Source organism: Mizuhopecten yessoensis, unplaced genomic scaffold, assembly GCF_002113885.1.
Source record: "Mizuhopecten yessoensis strain PY_sf001 unplaced genomic scaffold, ASM211388v2 scaffold207, whole genome shotgun sequence".
Classification (NCBI taxonomy): domain Eukaryota; kingdom Metazoa; phylum Mollusca; class Bivalvia; order Pectinida; family Pectinidae; genus Mizuhopecten; species Mizuhopecten yessoensis.
This window is the reverse complement of record NW_018403431.1, coordinates 449,322-463,595: the sequence shown is the minus strand read 5'-3', so window position 1 is coordinate 463,595 and position 14,274 is coordinate 449,322. Positions and strand designations below refer to the sequence as shown.

The 14,274-nt window shown below is 39.4% G+C and overlaps 1 protein-coding gene across 1 annotated transcript; it reads left to right on the top strand.

Moving 5' to 3' along the window:
- The first annotated feature begins 2,244 nt into the window (after positions 1-2,244).
- On the top strand, positions 2,245-13,978 carry LOC110462484. Its single transcript, XM_021516486.1, has 2 exons — positions 2,245-3,583; positions 12,375-13,978. The coding sequence occupies exons 1-2, from the start codon at positions 2,620-2,622 to the stop codon at positions 13,073-13,075; spliced, it is 1,665 nt and encodes a 554-aa protein (XP_021372161.1). The 5' UTR covers positions 2,245-2,619; the 3' UTR covers positions 13,076-13,978.
- Positions 13,979-14,274: the final 296 nt, after the last annotated feature.

Genomic DNA, 14,274 nt, shown 5'->3' with positions numbered 1-14,274 from the left:
TACTACTGTACCATGGCCACCGTACGCTACTACTGTACCATGGCCACCGTACGCTACTGTACACTGCTATCTATGTATCTATGCGTAGAAATATGATTTGTCATTGTGTGTGAAATCCACTGACCGGTTGCACGAGAATCGTTCTATTAAGGTTTCTATATCTTCCCTGTTCAATATTTAAATTATGCGAGCTAAGTCTAAAACGAGATAAAGTCTTTTTATATGAATTATTAATTGGTTTTCTTAAATATGATTGGAGAGAAAAATTATCTATCAGATGTTGATAAAGGAAACCTTTCGGAATTGTTTGGATGTTTGTTAATATTTCCTGCCGGTAAACATCGAACAGTCTTTGCTCAATGATTGTATAGGTATTTCTACCATTTCTAACATTGTCAAATTCATACCTGAACTCTCACAGGTGTAGCGGAACTGGACTTGGTCAAGCGTCGACGACCAGGTGGAGCGTCCGTCTAGAGTTCGGGGGTCCCGGATTCGAACCCCGGTCTTGCGTTTCAATTTCTCTTGTTCCTGTTACAAAATAGGCGAGCTTGCCAGCCCTTGTTTTAAGCATTGGGTGTACGCTAAGCAAGGGTTGCAAATAACTGTGTCTTCGGGGGCCAAGATTGCTTTATATACACCCTTTTCAGTATTTTAATGGACTTAAATTATAATTTAATGGAAATCCGTTAAATAATTGTTGCGTTCCGAAGGTAAAAACTGGCACCAATATGTTAAGCATCAATCAAACACCTTAGAAAGCCGTTACTGCCTACATATGTGCGCGGCCGACACTTAATCTCGCGACGGATTATTGGCTAATGCGTGCGTTTGCGAGATCTGCGCGACCTGCAAATCTATGCGCTACTGCATTGGAGTCGAAATCTAGTACAAAAGGTGGTAAATGTTACTTACTATACACCAATATATATGTTACACGTAAATAAACTAATAACGAGGTGGTCAGTTGACTTTTGGTCTAAATATACAAGTAAGCATTAATTATTCATGTTCTCCCTTAGTTTAAGGGGCTGGTCGAGGAAAACATAACAAAATAAATGGATCTAAATGGGTTCTCTGGCCTTCCAAAAGTTATACCACGTCAATATGATGGTCGAGTGTCCAGTTTTGACCACTGAAATCTCGGGGAAGCCTCGCGTAAATTAAGCGCAGAACTATTTATATATGTCACGTGGTTGTTTCGAAAGTGAGGCAGCGAAGATAACAACAATAGCACGCCGTCATGTGCCATGTCGGACTCAACTGGCGGACAAGACAGCAACACTATAGGTAAATAATTGTTATCAAAGGTCATGTATAATGCAAGTGTAGTATTCCTACCTATATGTTGTTGTTATATATAACGGTATTGATACCTCGTGCCTGTCATGACTTTTGCATGCATCTTTTTCTTTCGCCGCGATGTTTACATTTGGCCTTGTTGATGACGCGCGTGCGCTAAAATTACATCACTGATCTGGGTCAATCGAGAGTTTTAGACTTTCAGGTGACGATTTAGGATTTCTTTACTTTAATTATATTTTCTTTTACAAAATTTGAATCGGTATATTTCATAAGGTATTTTAAACATGTGTATGCCATTTTATCAAATATGACATTTTTTCCCCGACCCAGCCCCTTTAACTGTCGTTATGTTTGTCCTTCATGTAAACTCAAAGATGTAACTGACGTAATGGAACGTCTACATGTAGACAATACTTCTTCACATTGTGTTCTAGTACCAATATTTATGATTCTTTACCTTCATCGCGTTTAAGATATTTTAACCGACTTCTTCCTGTCTATACATAGCGAACGCGGGTAATCTAAAAGCACTGTAAGAGCCAATGCGGACAGAAATACAGTGTATATTACGACTTTGATAGAATAATGTGAAATGGGAACACTTGCAAAATGTTGGTAACTTGTGCGAATAGATAAGTAACTCGTGCACACGGATTAGTAAATGTTTTACCATGTTCCTTCGGGGGCTCCGTAGTTATCAGTGCAATTATATGACAAAAATCCATTTCAGGTAAGTTAGCTAATTGCTTTATTTGATTTTGGTTACATGTATGTACTAATTATAAGTCAATCTATTTAAATCTATGGATTTGATTTCCTGTTATAGTGTTTCTGAAACAGTCCATTTACAGGTTTTTTGGCTACGTCCTAAATCTTATTTAGTACAAGGGTACTTATTATGCGCCTTTACACATATATTCGCACTGCACACTGCCAAACCAGTGCAGGTACGTCACACACACCAGCAGACGATACGTGTGTATGTGGTGTATTGATCCGAACAGACCGGGTATCTATGCAGTGCTACGACAAGGAAATAGTGTACGTGTACATATACCAAATACTTTTACGGTTATCAGCTGTTAACAAAACACAAGGAAGATAGACTCAGTGGCGTAATACTGGTAATCTATAGGTTACAATTATAGTACTTCCTTGTTGGTATCAAATATATGACTGGACGCCACATCTAGATAGATATAGCGGGTGCTTGATTTGTCACATGACGGTGGCGTATATATATTTGTGTGGACATACCTGGATGTACACGTTTACCGATGTAAGCAGGATCCGTCGGACTGGGGAAAGGACCTGATGGCTGAATTCTCACTTGCCAGTGTTTTAAACTCACTGGTCTACCCCACCACTGTTCGGATTGCTAGCGGTGGCCTCACTGCTACGGAGGGTAAGCACTTCCGGCCCGATGACGTTTTAATACTATATGGAAGTGGACTCCGAGTTTATGTTCCACCGTCCGCTAATGCTGCATTGAGGGAAAGGTGCAGGACTGCGGACACCACAAAAAGAACGAGACGGAGATTGCCTGATGACGGCGGGGACGAGTACAGCAACACGAATAATCTGTTCACTAAAAACATCTTTGTCTCGGAGAAAGCAAACTTAAAGGACAACAAATTTGCCGGGAAGGTTTATCGAGATGTTGCTGAAATCCTAAGTGATTCACCATTTTCGGTGAAAGCAAATAAATCATTTTTCGTCTGTGGTGATGAACAAAATCCCAACGAAATCCGGAAGATATTCGAAGGCGAGGTGATACATATAGACCCTCACATAGATAGAGCCAATATGAACATTTTGCGTGGGCACGTGGATGGTAAACGCGTGTCCATGCAACTATCAAACACATCTATCAGTGTCACTGCCTTGCCTGAGTTGAATTCGGAGGCCACTGCGAGACCTGCTGCTCATATGTCGCACGTAGATTTTGGACTACCAAAAGAAATGGTATATGAGGACCAAGACATACAGGAAACATATCAAATAGAAGTGGGTTTCAATGTGATACCGCTGCAGGAACGACCCATGCTTTCGGTCTGTTGCTCGAAACGACAACGTAGCGTAGAGGAACTTGACAATGGCATGCTTAAGATACAGAACATCTGGTGCTTTAACTTTAACGAGCAGTCTATTAAAACTGTCACGGTACAGGTCCTCAATACAGATGTGGAATCATCCTTCAAACCTGCATTTGGAAAAGAAGTGGACAGAGATGAAAATGATTTCAGTTTTTACAATCTGTACGGGAAACAATGCACAGGTGAGTAGGCATGTGATTCATTTTCAAGTGCCACGACTTTCAAAAGCATTCAATTGGATTCGAGTTAAAATTCATTCAGATAATTACATTGCAAAAGGGAAACATCACTAGAAATTCAAAGTAAGGAAAGGCCTATTTAGACAGGCAGAAAGTACAAGTAAACCTACAATGAATTGCATGATGTTGTCCTTTACAACGACAGATATTGTTAGATTAAATGTGCACCCCAAGGTGCCTTCACTCGTTATAAAACTGGGATGGGGGTCCACCAGTATAAGTAAAGCCTCATTTGAAGTCATTACTTCATAACTGATTTCTGGTCTTTCTTGTTTACTCGAGGCAAGTTACGTTAGGGTAGGGGACGAGGCAGGAGGTCAAGAAACTTGGGCAGGGTGGATCAGATTCAAATGTTCCAATTTACCATGACCAGAATATATTGACCTCATTAACTGTAGCGGAAACTAGTTCGACCTTATATTTATTTTCATTAAGATACATGGAAAACCAACTTAAGGGCACCAGAGAAGAATTAGTGAAAAGTATATATTGTTCTTCATTTGTGTAACTTTACCATGGGCTCTACCTTAGCTAATCAACTTCAAATATGTACGAACCCTAACTTCACTATAAACACCAGTACCATGATCACTAATTTAACATGATCACTAATTTAACATGATCACTAGATTCATCGTATTGGTCACTAGTTTCACTGAATTGGATTCGATACGTTTTATTGATAGTTGTACTGTATAACAGCATTTGCTATATCGCCTTATCTAGCTAACATAAGCCACTCAAAAGCGCTTTACAGTACATATGTATACCCTTAGCATTTACATTAATCAATATAATTTTGAGGAATTTGCAGGAGCTGTCTTATCAGGCGCTAGCTACTAGTCCTATGCCACCTAGCTAATAACTCCCTATGTGTGTATGCCTGCGTGTGTGCTGGAGATGTAATGTGTTCTGTTTGTAATGGGACCGTGCTTACAACGGTATCATTTATAGTGCCACCTCACTTGAATGCTACAGCACAAATACCGCAACATCCACCCCAGACCAATTTATATACTCCATCTGGGTTGTTGGAGTTGTATGGGCAGGCGAACAACACTTTCTCTGAATATCCATGCAAACGGCGACTTCGGGAATCGAACACTAGTCGCCTGAGTGGAAGGCTGGCTTTTACTATACCATGCACATTAGTTTTTCTGAAATATTGTTCCAAGTTCAATATATCATAACCTCTTCGTTTACCACGCTCATTCGTTTCATTGTAACATGATCACTCGGTCTACCACGATCGCTATTTACTTTTTAACTTGACCACCTGGTGTCCAATGATCACTTGTTGCACTGTACCAATATCCACTTGCTATAACATAAACACTAATTTCGCTGTACCAGCCACTTGGTGTAGCATTGTCACTGGTTTCACTCAAACATACCCACTTGCTATAACATAAACACTAAAGTCACTGTCCCAGCCACTTGGTATAGCATTGTCACTGGTTTCACTGAAACATATCCACTTGCTATAACATAAATACTAATTTCGCTGTACCAGTCACGTGGTGTAGCATTGTCACTGGTTTCACTCAAACATATCCACTTGCTATAACATAAATACTAATTTCGCTGTACCAGTCACTTGGTGTAGCATTGTCACTGGTTTCACTCAAACATATCCACTTGCTATAACATAAACACTAAAGTCACTGTACCAGCCACTTGGTGTTGCATTGCAACTGGTTTCACTCAAACATATCCACTTGCTATAACATAAACACTAATTTCGCTGTACCAGCCACTTGGTGTAGCATTGTCACTGGTTTCACTTAAACATATCCACTTGCTATAACATAAACACTAAAGTCACTGTACCAGCCACTTGGTGTAGCATTGTCACTGGTTTCACTCAAACATATCCACTTGCTATAACATAAACACTAATTTCACTGTACCAGCCACTTGGTGTAGCATTGTCACTGGTTTCACTCAAACATATCCACTTGCTATAACATAAACACTAATTTCACTGTACCAGCCATTTGGTGTAGCATTGTCACTGGTTTCACTTAAACATATCCACTTGCTATAACATAAACACTAATTTCGCTGTACCAGCCACTTGGTGTAGCATTGTCACCAGTTTCACTTAAACATATCCACTTGCTATAACATAAACACTAATTTCACTGTACCAGCCACTTGGTGTAGCATTGTCACCAGTTTCACTTAAACATATCCACTTGCTATAACATAAACACTAATTTCACTGTACCAGCCACTTGGTGTAGCATTGTCACCAGTTTCACTTAAACATATCCACTTGCTATAACATAAACACTAATTTCACTGTACCAGCCACTTGGTGTAGCATTGTCACCAGTTTCACTTAAACATATCCACTTGCTATAACATAAACACTAATTTCACTGTACCAGCCACTTGGTGTAGCATTGTCACTGGTTTCACTCAAACATATCCACTTGCTATAACATAAACACTAAAGTCACTGTACCAGCCATTTGGTGTAGCATTGCAACTGGTTTCACTCAAACATATCCACTTGCTATAACATAACCACTGATGTCACTGTACCAGCCAATTGGTGTAGCATGGCAACTGGTTTCACTTAAACATATGCACTTGCTATAACATAAACACTGATGTCCCTGTACCAGCCAATTGGTGTAGCATTGCAACTGGTTTCAGTCACTTGGTGTAGCATTGTCACTGGTTTCTCTCAAACATATCCACTTGCTATACCATAAACACTAAAGTCACTGTACCAGCCTCTTGGTGTTGCATTGCTACTGGTTTCACTCAAACATATCCCCTTGCTATAACATAAACACTGATGTCCCTGTACCAGCCAATTGGTGTAGCATGGCAACTGGTTTCACTTAAACATACCCACTTGCTATAACATAAACACTAAAGTAACTGTACCAGCCACTTGGTGTTGCATCGCAACTGGTTTCACTCAAACATATCCCCTTGCTATAACATAAACACTAAAGTCACTCTACCCGCCACTTGGTGTAGCATTGTCACTGGTTTCACTTAAACTTATCCACTTGCTATAACATAAACACTGATGTCACTGTACCAGCCAATTGGTGTAGCATTGCAACTGGTTTCACTTAAACATATCCACTTGCTATAACATAAACACTGATGTCACTGTACCAGCCACTTGGTGTAGCATTGTCACTGGTTTCACTTAAACATATCCACTTGCTATAACATAAACACTAATTTCACTGTACCAGCCACTTGGTGTAGCATTGTCACCAGTTTCACTTAAACATATCCACTTGCTATAACATAAACACCAACGTCACTGTACCAGCCACTTGGTGTAGCATTGTCACTGGTTTTATTGCGACATGACTACTTAGTGTACCACGATCACTCATCTTACTGTACCGTGAACACTTATTGTAACATGAGAACCAGTTTCACTTTAACGTGAACACTGGGTGTATAGTGATTTCTTGGTGTACCACGATCACTATTTTCACACTACAATGACCACTTAGCGTACAATGACCATTTGTTTCACAATACCATGACCACTTGGTGTATCGCGATCACAACCTTCATTGTACAATGACCATTTGGTGTATCGCGATCACAACCTTCATTGCACCATGACCACTTGGTGAATCGCGATCACAACCTTCATTGTACCATGACCTTTTGGTGTATCACGATCACAACCTTCATTGTACCATGACCACTTGGTGTATCGCGATCACAACCTTCATTGTACCATGACCATTTGGTGTATCACGATCACTACCTTCACTGTACCATGACCATTTGGTGTATCGCGATCACAACCTTCATTGTACCATGACCACTTAGTGTATCGCGATCACAACCTTCATTGTACCATGACCATTTGGTGTATCACGATCACTACCTTCACTGTACCATGACCATTTGGTGTATCGCGATCACAACTTTCATTGTACCATGACCACTTGGTGCACTGTGATCACAGGTTTCACTTTACCATGATCATTTGTTGTAGCATGACCATTTGTTTCACAATACCATGACTATTTAGTGTATCATGATCACTACCTTCATTGTACCATGGCCATTTGGTGTATCACGATCACTACCTTCAGTGTACCATGATCATTTGGTGTATTACGATCACTACCCTCATCGTACCATGACCATTTGGTGTACTGTGATCACAAGTTTCACTGTACCATGACCATTTGGTGTATCACGATCACTACCTTCATTGTACCATTACCATTTTAGGGTACTGTTATCACAAGTTTCACTGAACCATGACCATTTAGTGTACTGTGATCACAAGTTTCACTGTACAATGACCATTTGGTGTATCACGATCACTACCTTCACTGTACCATGACCATTTGGTGTAGCACCTACCCTCATCGTACCATGACCATTTGGTGTACTGTGATCACAAGTTTCACTGTACCATGGCCATTTGGTGTATCACGATCACAAGTTTCACTGTACCATGATCATTTGGTGTATCACGATCACTACCTTCATTGTACCATTAACATTTAGTGTACTGTGATCACAAGTTTTACTGTACCATGACCATTTTGTGTACTGTGATCACAAGTTTCCCTGTACCATGCCCATTTGGTGTATCACGATCACAAGTTTCACTGTACCATGATCATTTGGTGTATCACGATCACTACCTTCATTGTACCATTACCATTTTAGGGTACTGTTATCACAAGTTTCACTGAACCATGACCATTTAGTGTACTGTGATCACAAGTTTCACTGAACCATGACCATTTAGTGTACTGTGATCACAAGTTTCACTGTACAATGACCATTTGGTGTACAGTGATCAGAAGTTTCACTGTATCGTGACCGTTTGATGTATCACGATCCCTACCTTCATTTTACCATGACCATTTGGTGTACTGTGATCACAGGTTTTACTGTACCATGACCATTTGGTGTACCATGATCATTAGTTTCACTGTACGTGGACCATTTGGTGTACCATGATTAATAGTTTCACTCTACCATGATCAGTTGGTGTACTATGATCACAAGTTTCACTTACCATATCCATTTGGTGTACCATGATAATTAGTTTCACTGTATCATGACCATTTGGTGTATCACAATCACTACCTTCACTGTACCATGACCATTTGGTGTAGCACGATCACAAGTTTCACTGTACCATGACCATTTGGTGTATCACGATCACTACCTTCATGGTACCATGACCATTTGGTGTACTGTGATCACAGGTTTCACTGTACCATGACCATTTGGTGTACCATGATCATTAGTTTCACTGTACCATGACCATTTGGTGTACCAGGATCATTAGTTTCACTCTACCAGGATCAGTTGGTGTACTATGATCACAAGTTTCACTTACCATATCCATTTGGTGTACCATGATAATTAGTTTCACTGTATCATGACCATTTTGTGTATCACAATCACTACCTTCACTGTACCATGACCATTTGGTGTAGCACGATCACAAGTTTCACTGTACCGTGACCATTTGATGTATCACGATCACTACCTTCTTTGTACCATTAACATTTAGTTTACTGTGATCACAGGTTTCACTGTACCATGACCATTTGGTGCATCACGATCACTACCTTCATTGTATTATTACCATTTAGTGTACTGTGATCACAAGTTTTACTGTACCATGACCATGTGGTGTACCAGGATCATTAGTTTCACTCTACCATGAACAGTTGGTGTACCATGATCACAGGTTTCACTGTACCATGACCATTTGGTGTAACATGATCATTAGTTTCACTGTACCATGACCATTTGGTATACCATGATCATTAGTTACACTGTACCATGACCATTTGGTGTACCTTGATCGTAATATTTACTGTACCATTATCACAAATTTCAATGTGCCATGACCACCATGATCACTAGATTCTCTGTAACATGGACACCTGTTGAATCATGACCACGTGTTTCATTGTACCATCACCACTTTATGAACCATGATCATTAGTGACACCGTTTCACGACTGTTACAGGACCACTTGGTGTACCATGATCACTAGTTTCTTTGTACCGTGATAGTCCGGACACTTGGTATACCATTATCATTCGTTTCTCTGTACCATGGACACTTGCTGTATCATGACCACGTGTTTCATTGTACCATGATGACTTGGTGTACCACGATAACTAGTTTCACTGTTACATGACCATTTGTTGCATTATGATATATACTTTAATTATTAATTTCGGTTTCAGTCCAAGAATTAACATCTGTTGCCTATCACGCCGAAGAGCTGCTTTCGTGTGTTTGCTTATGTCGGGGTATATCAGGCGCTAATTACAAGTTCTTGGATAACTCAGATATATATATCCTTTTCAAACTGGAATAAAAAACAACCCGAAGGCGTTCCAAATATCACACGGGATTTCATTTAATCAAAGATGTTCCGAGAATGAATCAGGCACCTTTGAGTTTCCTGAAGGGGTAGACTGTTATGTTATGGATTGCTGTTGATTGACTTAGATATTTTATGTTTGACCATCGCCTACCGTAAATATTCGCGTATATTCTGCACATTTTTTAAGGAAAAATGAAAGTGTCAATAAAGGGGTGCGCGGATACTCAAGAACAATCCAAAACTAGTCCTTGGTCGCGACCACTTCATTTATCGGGGATTTTTCGGGGATTTTCGAAAATATGCTCGTAGTAATAAACTGTTAAATTTCGTTGAATAACTCCTGATTGCATTGTCTATTTAACTATTACGAAAAATTGCAAGTTTAAGACATATCATACGATATAATCGGATAAATAAACTCGAGTAAAGTGGGCCCAACATTCAGGATACGATACCACGTATGGGGAAACATAACGAAGCATTGCATCGTAATAAGCACTGTGGGGTTAAAATGCTGTTCTTGGGTAAAATCATGCTGAACTATTTAATCTTGACTTGACAGTAGGAATGTGTCAAAACGACATGGGGAAAGTGGCGAAGTTTGCAAGTTTGTGTAATGCAAAGAGTCAAGGTCGCGTGATACTATTTACCGACAGGAACTTACAATATCACATACATACGAATTGAACCGATAATAATAAAATTAAGCGTTTGAAAAATAAACATTAATGGGCTCAAAACACCCAAATATATTCCGATCTTTTCTTTTCAATGAAGAATTGCTGAAATCACAATTGTTTTTTCATATCTCGTGAATTTGGCTGTTGGCGGTCCTCGTCGGACCTGTTTGAGTGACTGCCTTTAATAAAGCGTACACACTCTGCCTATAGGCCTATCGATGTCCGATTCAGTCAGATTTGCACACGATCAGAAAACTACTTTGAATCGTTTTATATAAGAAAAATGACAGATTTATCAGTATATAAGATTGAATCTTTTCTGAAAGTTTTATCGTTTTATGCCAATAGATGTTATCGCGACCATCCACGAGTTACTCCCCTTCGAAGGGTTATGCCGGAAAATGCACAAGTCTCGCGAGAGAATGCGAGGATACGGGGGCAAAACAATCTGCCATGTGTAAAGAATATGCCCCACCTTCACTGTATTGAACCAACAAAAATAACTCACAATAATAAAGGTCATATCAAATGCATTTAGTGATGACATTTCAATCAAATTGTTTGTCCAAAACAAGCCTTTTGACGTTTCATTTACATACAGGTAACACACGATACTCTGTACGCCGCTGACGGTCCGTCACAGCTGTGACGCTTTAGCTTCGTTCTCTTTTTCAATATCTGGCCAATTTAACATGTCTGCTTGCTATCATAGGTGTACTAGCTCCCCAATTTTCTTATTTGGAGTAGGTGATACCTTTTGACTTTAAAATATTTCCCAATTCATTACAAGGAAGTTCGTGGAAATTCGTATCTGAATGTTTTGGCGCTGCCATGTTGTCCGTTGCCCCAGCAGGTACAGTGTAATCCCCTCCTATTTGAAGAGTTCCAATGGTCGCGTTATCATCTATTACAAAAATGTACTTGCTCTGCTCATGCCAGTGACAACAGATATTTGCCACATACTTTCTCCATGTGTTGGCATGGTTACCTAGACAGAGTGTATGTATATACACCTGTCATTGTTAGGCCATTTTGATTGACAGGTGGAAATACGTTGTAGCTTGGTCAATGATTCATTATACTGAAAATGATCATATACAAATGTAGGAAATGGGGTGACTTTCATATTTCTAGCTTTCAATGTTCTATGTTTCATACTCTAGCCTGCCCCAGCATGAATATCCTCATTTACATAATAGGGATATATCAATGAAACACTACACTGTAACATATTATGGTCTTTTATTTTATTCCTCTATTCTTTATCAAACCTTGTAGCTATGAACTGCTATAGCTTATGTTAAGTTACGTAGATGTTCCATAAAAGCTTATTGTTCATATTAGGACAAAGTCAAACATAGAAGTATATTAACAAGAAGTATATATCTAATAATACTTCTGCATTATTGAATCTGATCAAAACTTTGATAAACGTTTTATGTAGGCGTGTACAAGTTTCCTGACATCATTACTGCTGAAAGTATAGGATGTCTATGTGTAATAAAATACTGTACACAAACGTTAAAAATACGTTCGTACATGGCGCTCAGAAGTTTCGATAGTATTCTCAAACATGTAAGAGTTATTAAAGGACTATTGGCATTTGTTGAATCTACTGATGGCTGTATGAATTGATCAAAATTAATATGCAAACAAAATATACTATTTTATTTTATTTTCCAGTGGAGTACCTTGAACCTACGGCAAAACGAATACCGGAAATCAAGCCACGTGCTACTCCATGGACAACTGACAAACCGCCACCACTGCCAACCCGGAACCAGGCTCCAAATATTCCAATTAGGCCATCTTCAAGGAGAAGCGATACATTGAATAGCCTTCCCGAAGCACCACCACCACCTACACAAAAAAGGCATCCAATTCTCCCTACGCAACATGAGGAACCTCTGCCGTTGGTTGACGATAAAACCAAGCAGGCCTCGTCACCAACCTTTATAAAGAGCCAGTTTCCAGAGGAAGATATACCGACGAAAACGTTACCACAAGAGCACGAATCCGTTCATTCCTTATCAAACATTTCGTTATCTGATCAGGGCGGTCCTAACTCTACTGACGAACAAAAGATGTCTCCATCATCTGAAGTTTCAACAGCAGACAAGTCGTCTCACAACACAACGTCTGGTGTACCCGATGACCTAGAAATATACACAAAAGATATAAAAGATATGACAATTTCGGAACTTGCCAATTTGTTCCGGAGTAACAGACTCGATCACATGGCCAACGTCTGCGAGGAGGAAGTGATTGACGGTGTTTTACTGTTAATTTTAAATGACCAGGACTTCCAAAAGGAACCATTTAACCTCACGGATTACCACCTGAAAAAGCTTAAAAAGCTCATAGAGGGGCACAGACCGAGATAGTGATACTAGTGTACATGCACAGCAATAAATACATGCAGTATCGTTACCTTATAAAATGTAGCTCTAATTTGATATTTCAGCAGACTTAAGGCATTCCTATGGGAATAAAGTGCGCCATTCTTCCGGCAGACTCTGTCTTATTTTCCCGAGGATGATTTTATTAAAGAGCTTATTAGGACTTGTAAAACAAATCTTGCGAAATGCTTTGATTTTTGCAGTCAGATATATCGGCGATGTCCACACGCTGCACGTACTTTACAGATCACGTAGGTCGTATAATACCCTCATATAGATTATTCTGTTTCAGCCGTTTTCTTCAATCTTTGCTTACATGGCAAACATGGACGGCGTACTACAAAGTTGTTCGATAAGCAGGACGATTTCGATTTTCTTGTAGTGACATTTCCCTTTCTTGACAGCAAACATTTCAGTTTGCTCCAATTATCATGACTTCCAAGACATGTATCGACTTCAGATACACAAACTTACAATGTACAACAAAAGGCTGGTGAAGGCTATAACCACGTTTTATGGCTGTCATCATAATCTCTTCGGCAAACTTAGTATTTCTTTGTGTGCTCTGTTTTTATGCACATTAGCTTCCCTTGTTGTTTCTTCCCTAAAACTCGATATGAGGACTTGGTATTATTTTGAGTTGAAGTACATTACCATGTTTTGCCCTAGTTTTATCGATTTGGTGGTTGCATTACTGAATTCTCTTGTTTTATTGGCGGAGCACTTCCCGTCTTTTCTTTGCATATGCTTGTTCGGAACGTTTTGGCAGACAAACTTAAATCACGCAAAATCATGAAACTGACTTTTAGGAATCATACTTCTACAGCGCACAAATATACTCTCTTATGGTGATTAAATATAAGATGTCTTTTTCATTTTTGAATAAAGTTATTTCAATATTTTTGTGCGTTCTTCACATGTATTTCTTTTAAGAAGTGTGTAAGATCGTGTTTTGTTTCACATCGCATTGTACAGTCAGTGAACGAAGCGATATTCTTATTTGAAGAACTGACAAAAACATATACTTTTCGCAATGATCTTTATTTACTAACCTGCCGCCCAAAACCAAATACATTGATATATAATCTTCTAACCAAGTGAGTCCAAATGAAACATACAAAGCCATGTCAGCCATAGCCATTCCAAATAAGTCATTTAGTCTGCCAAATACGACACAGAGTCTG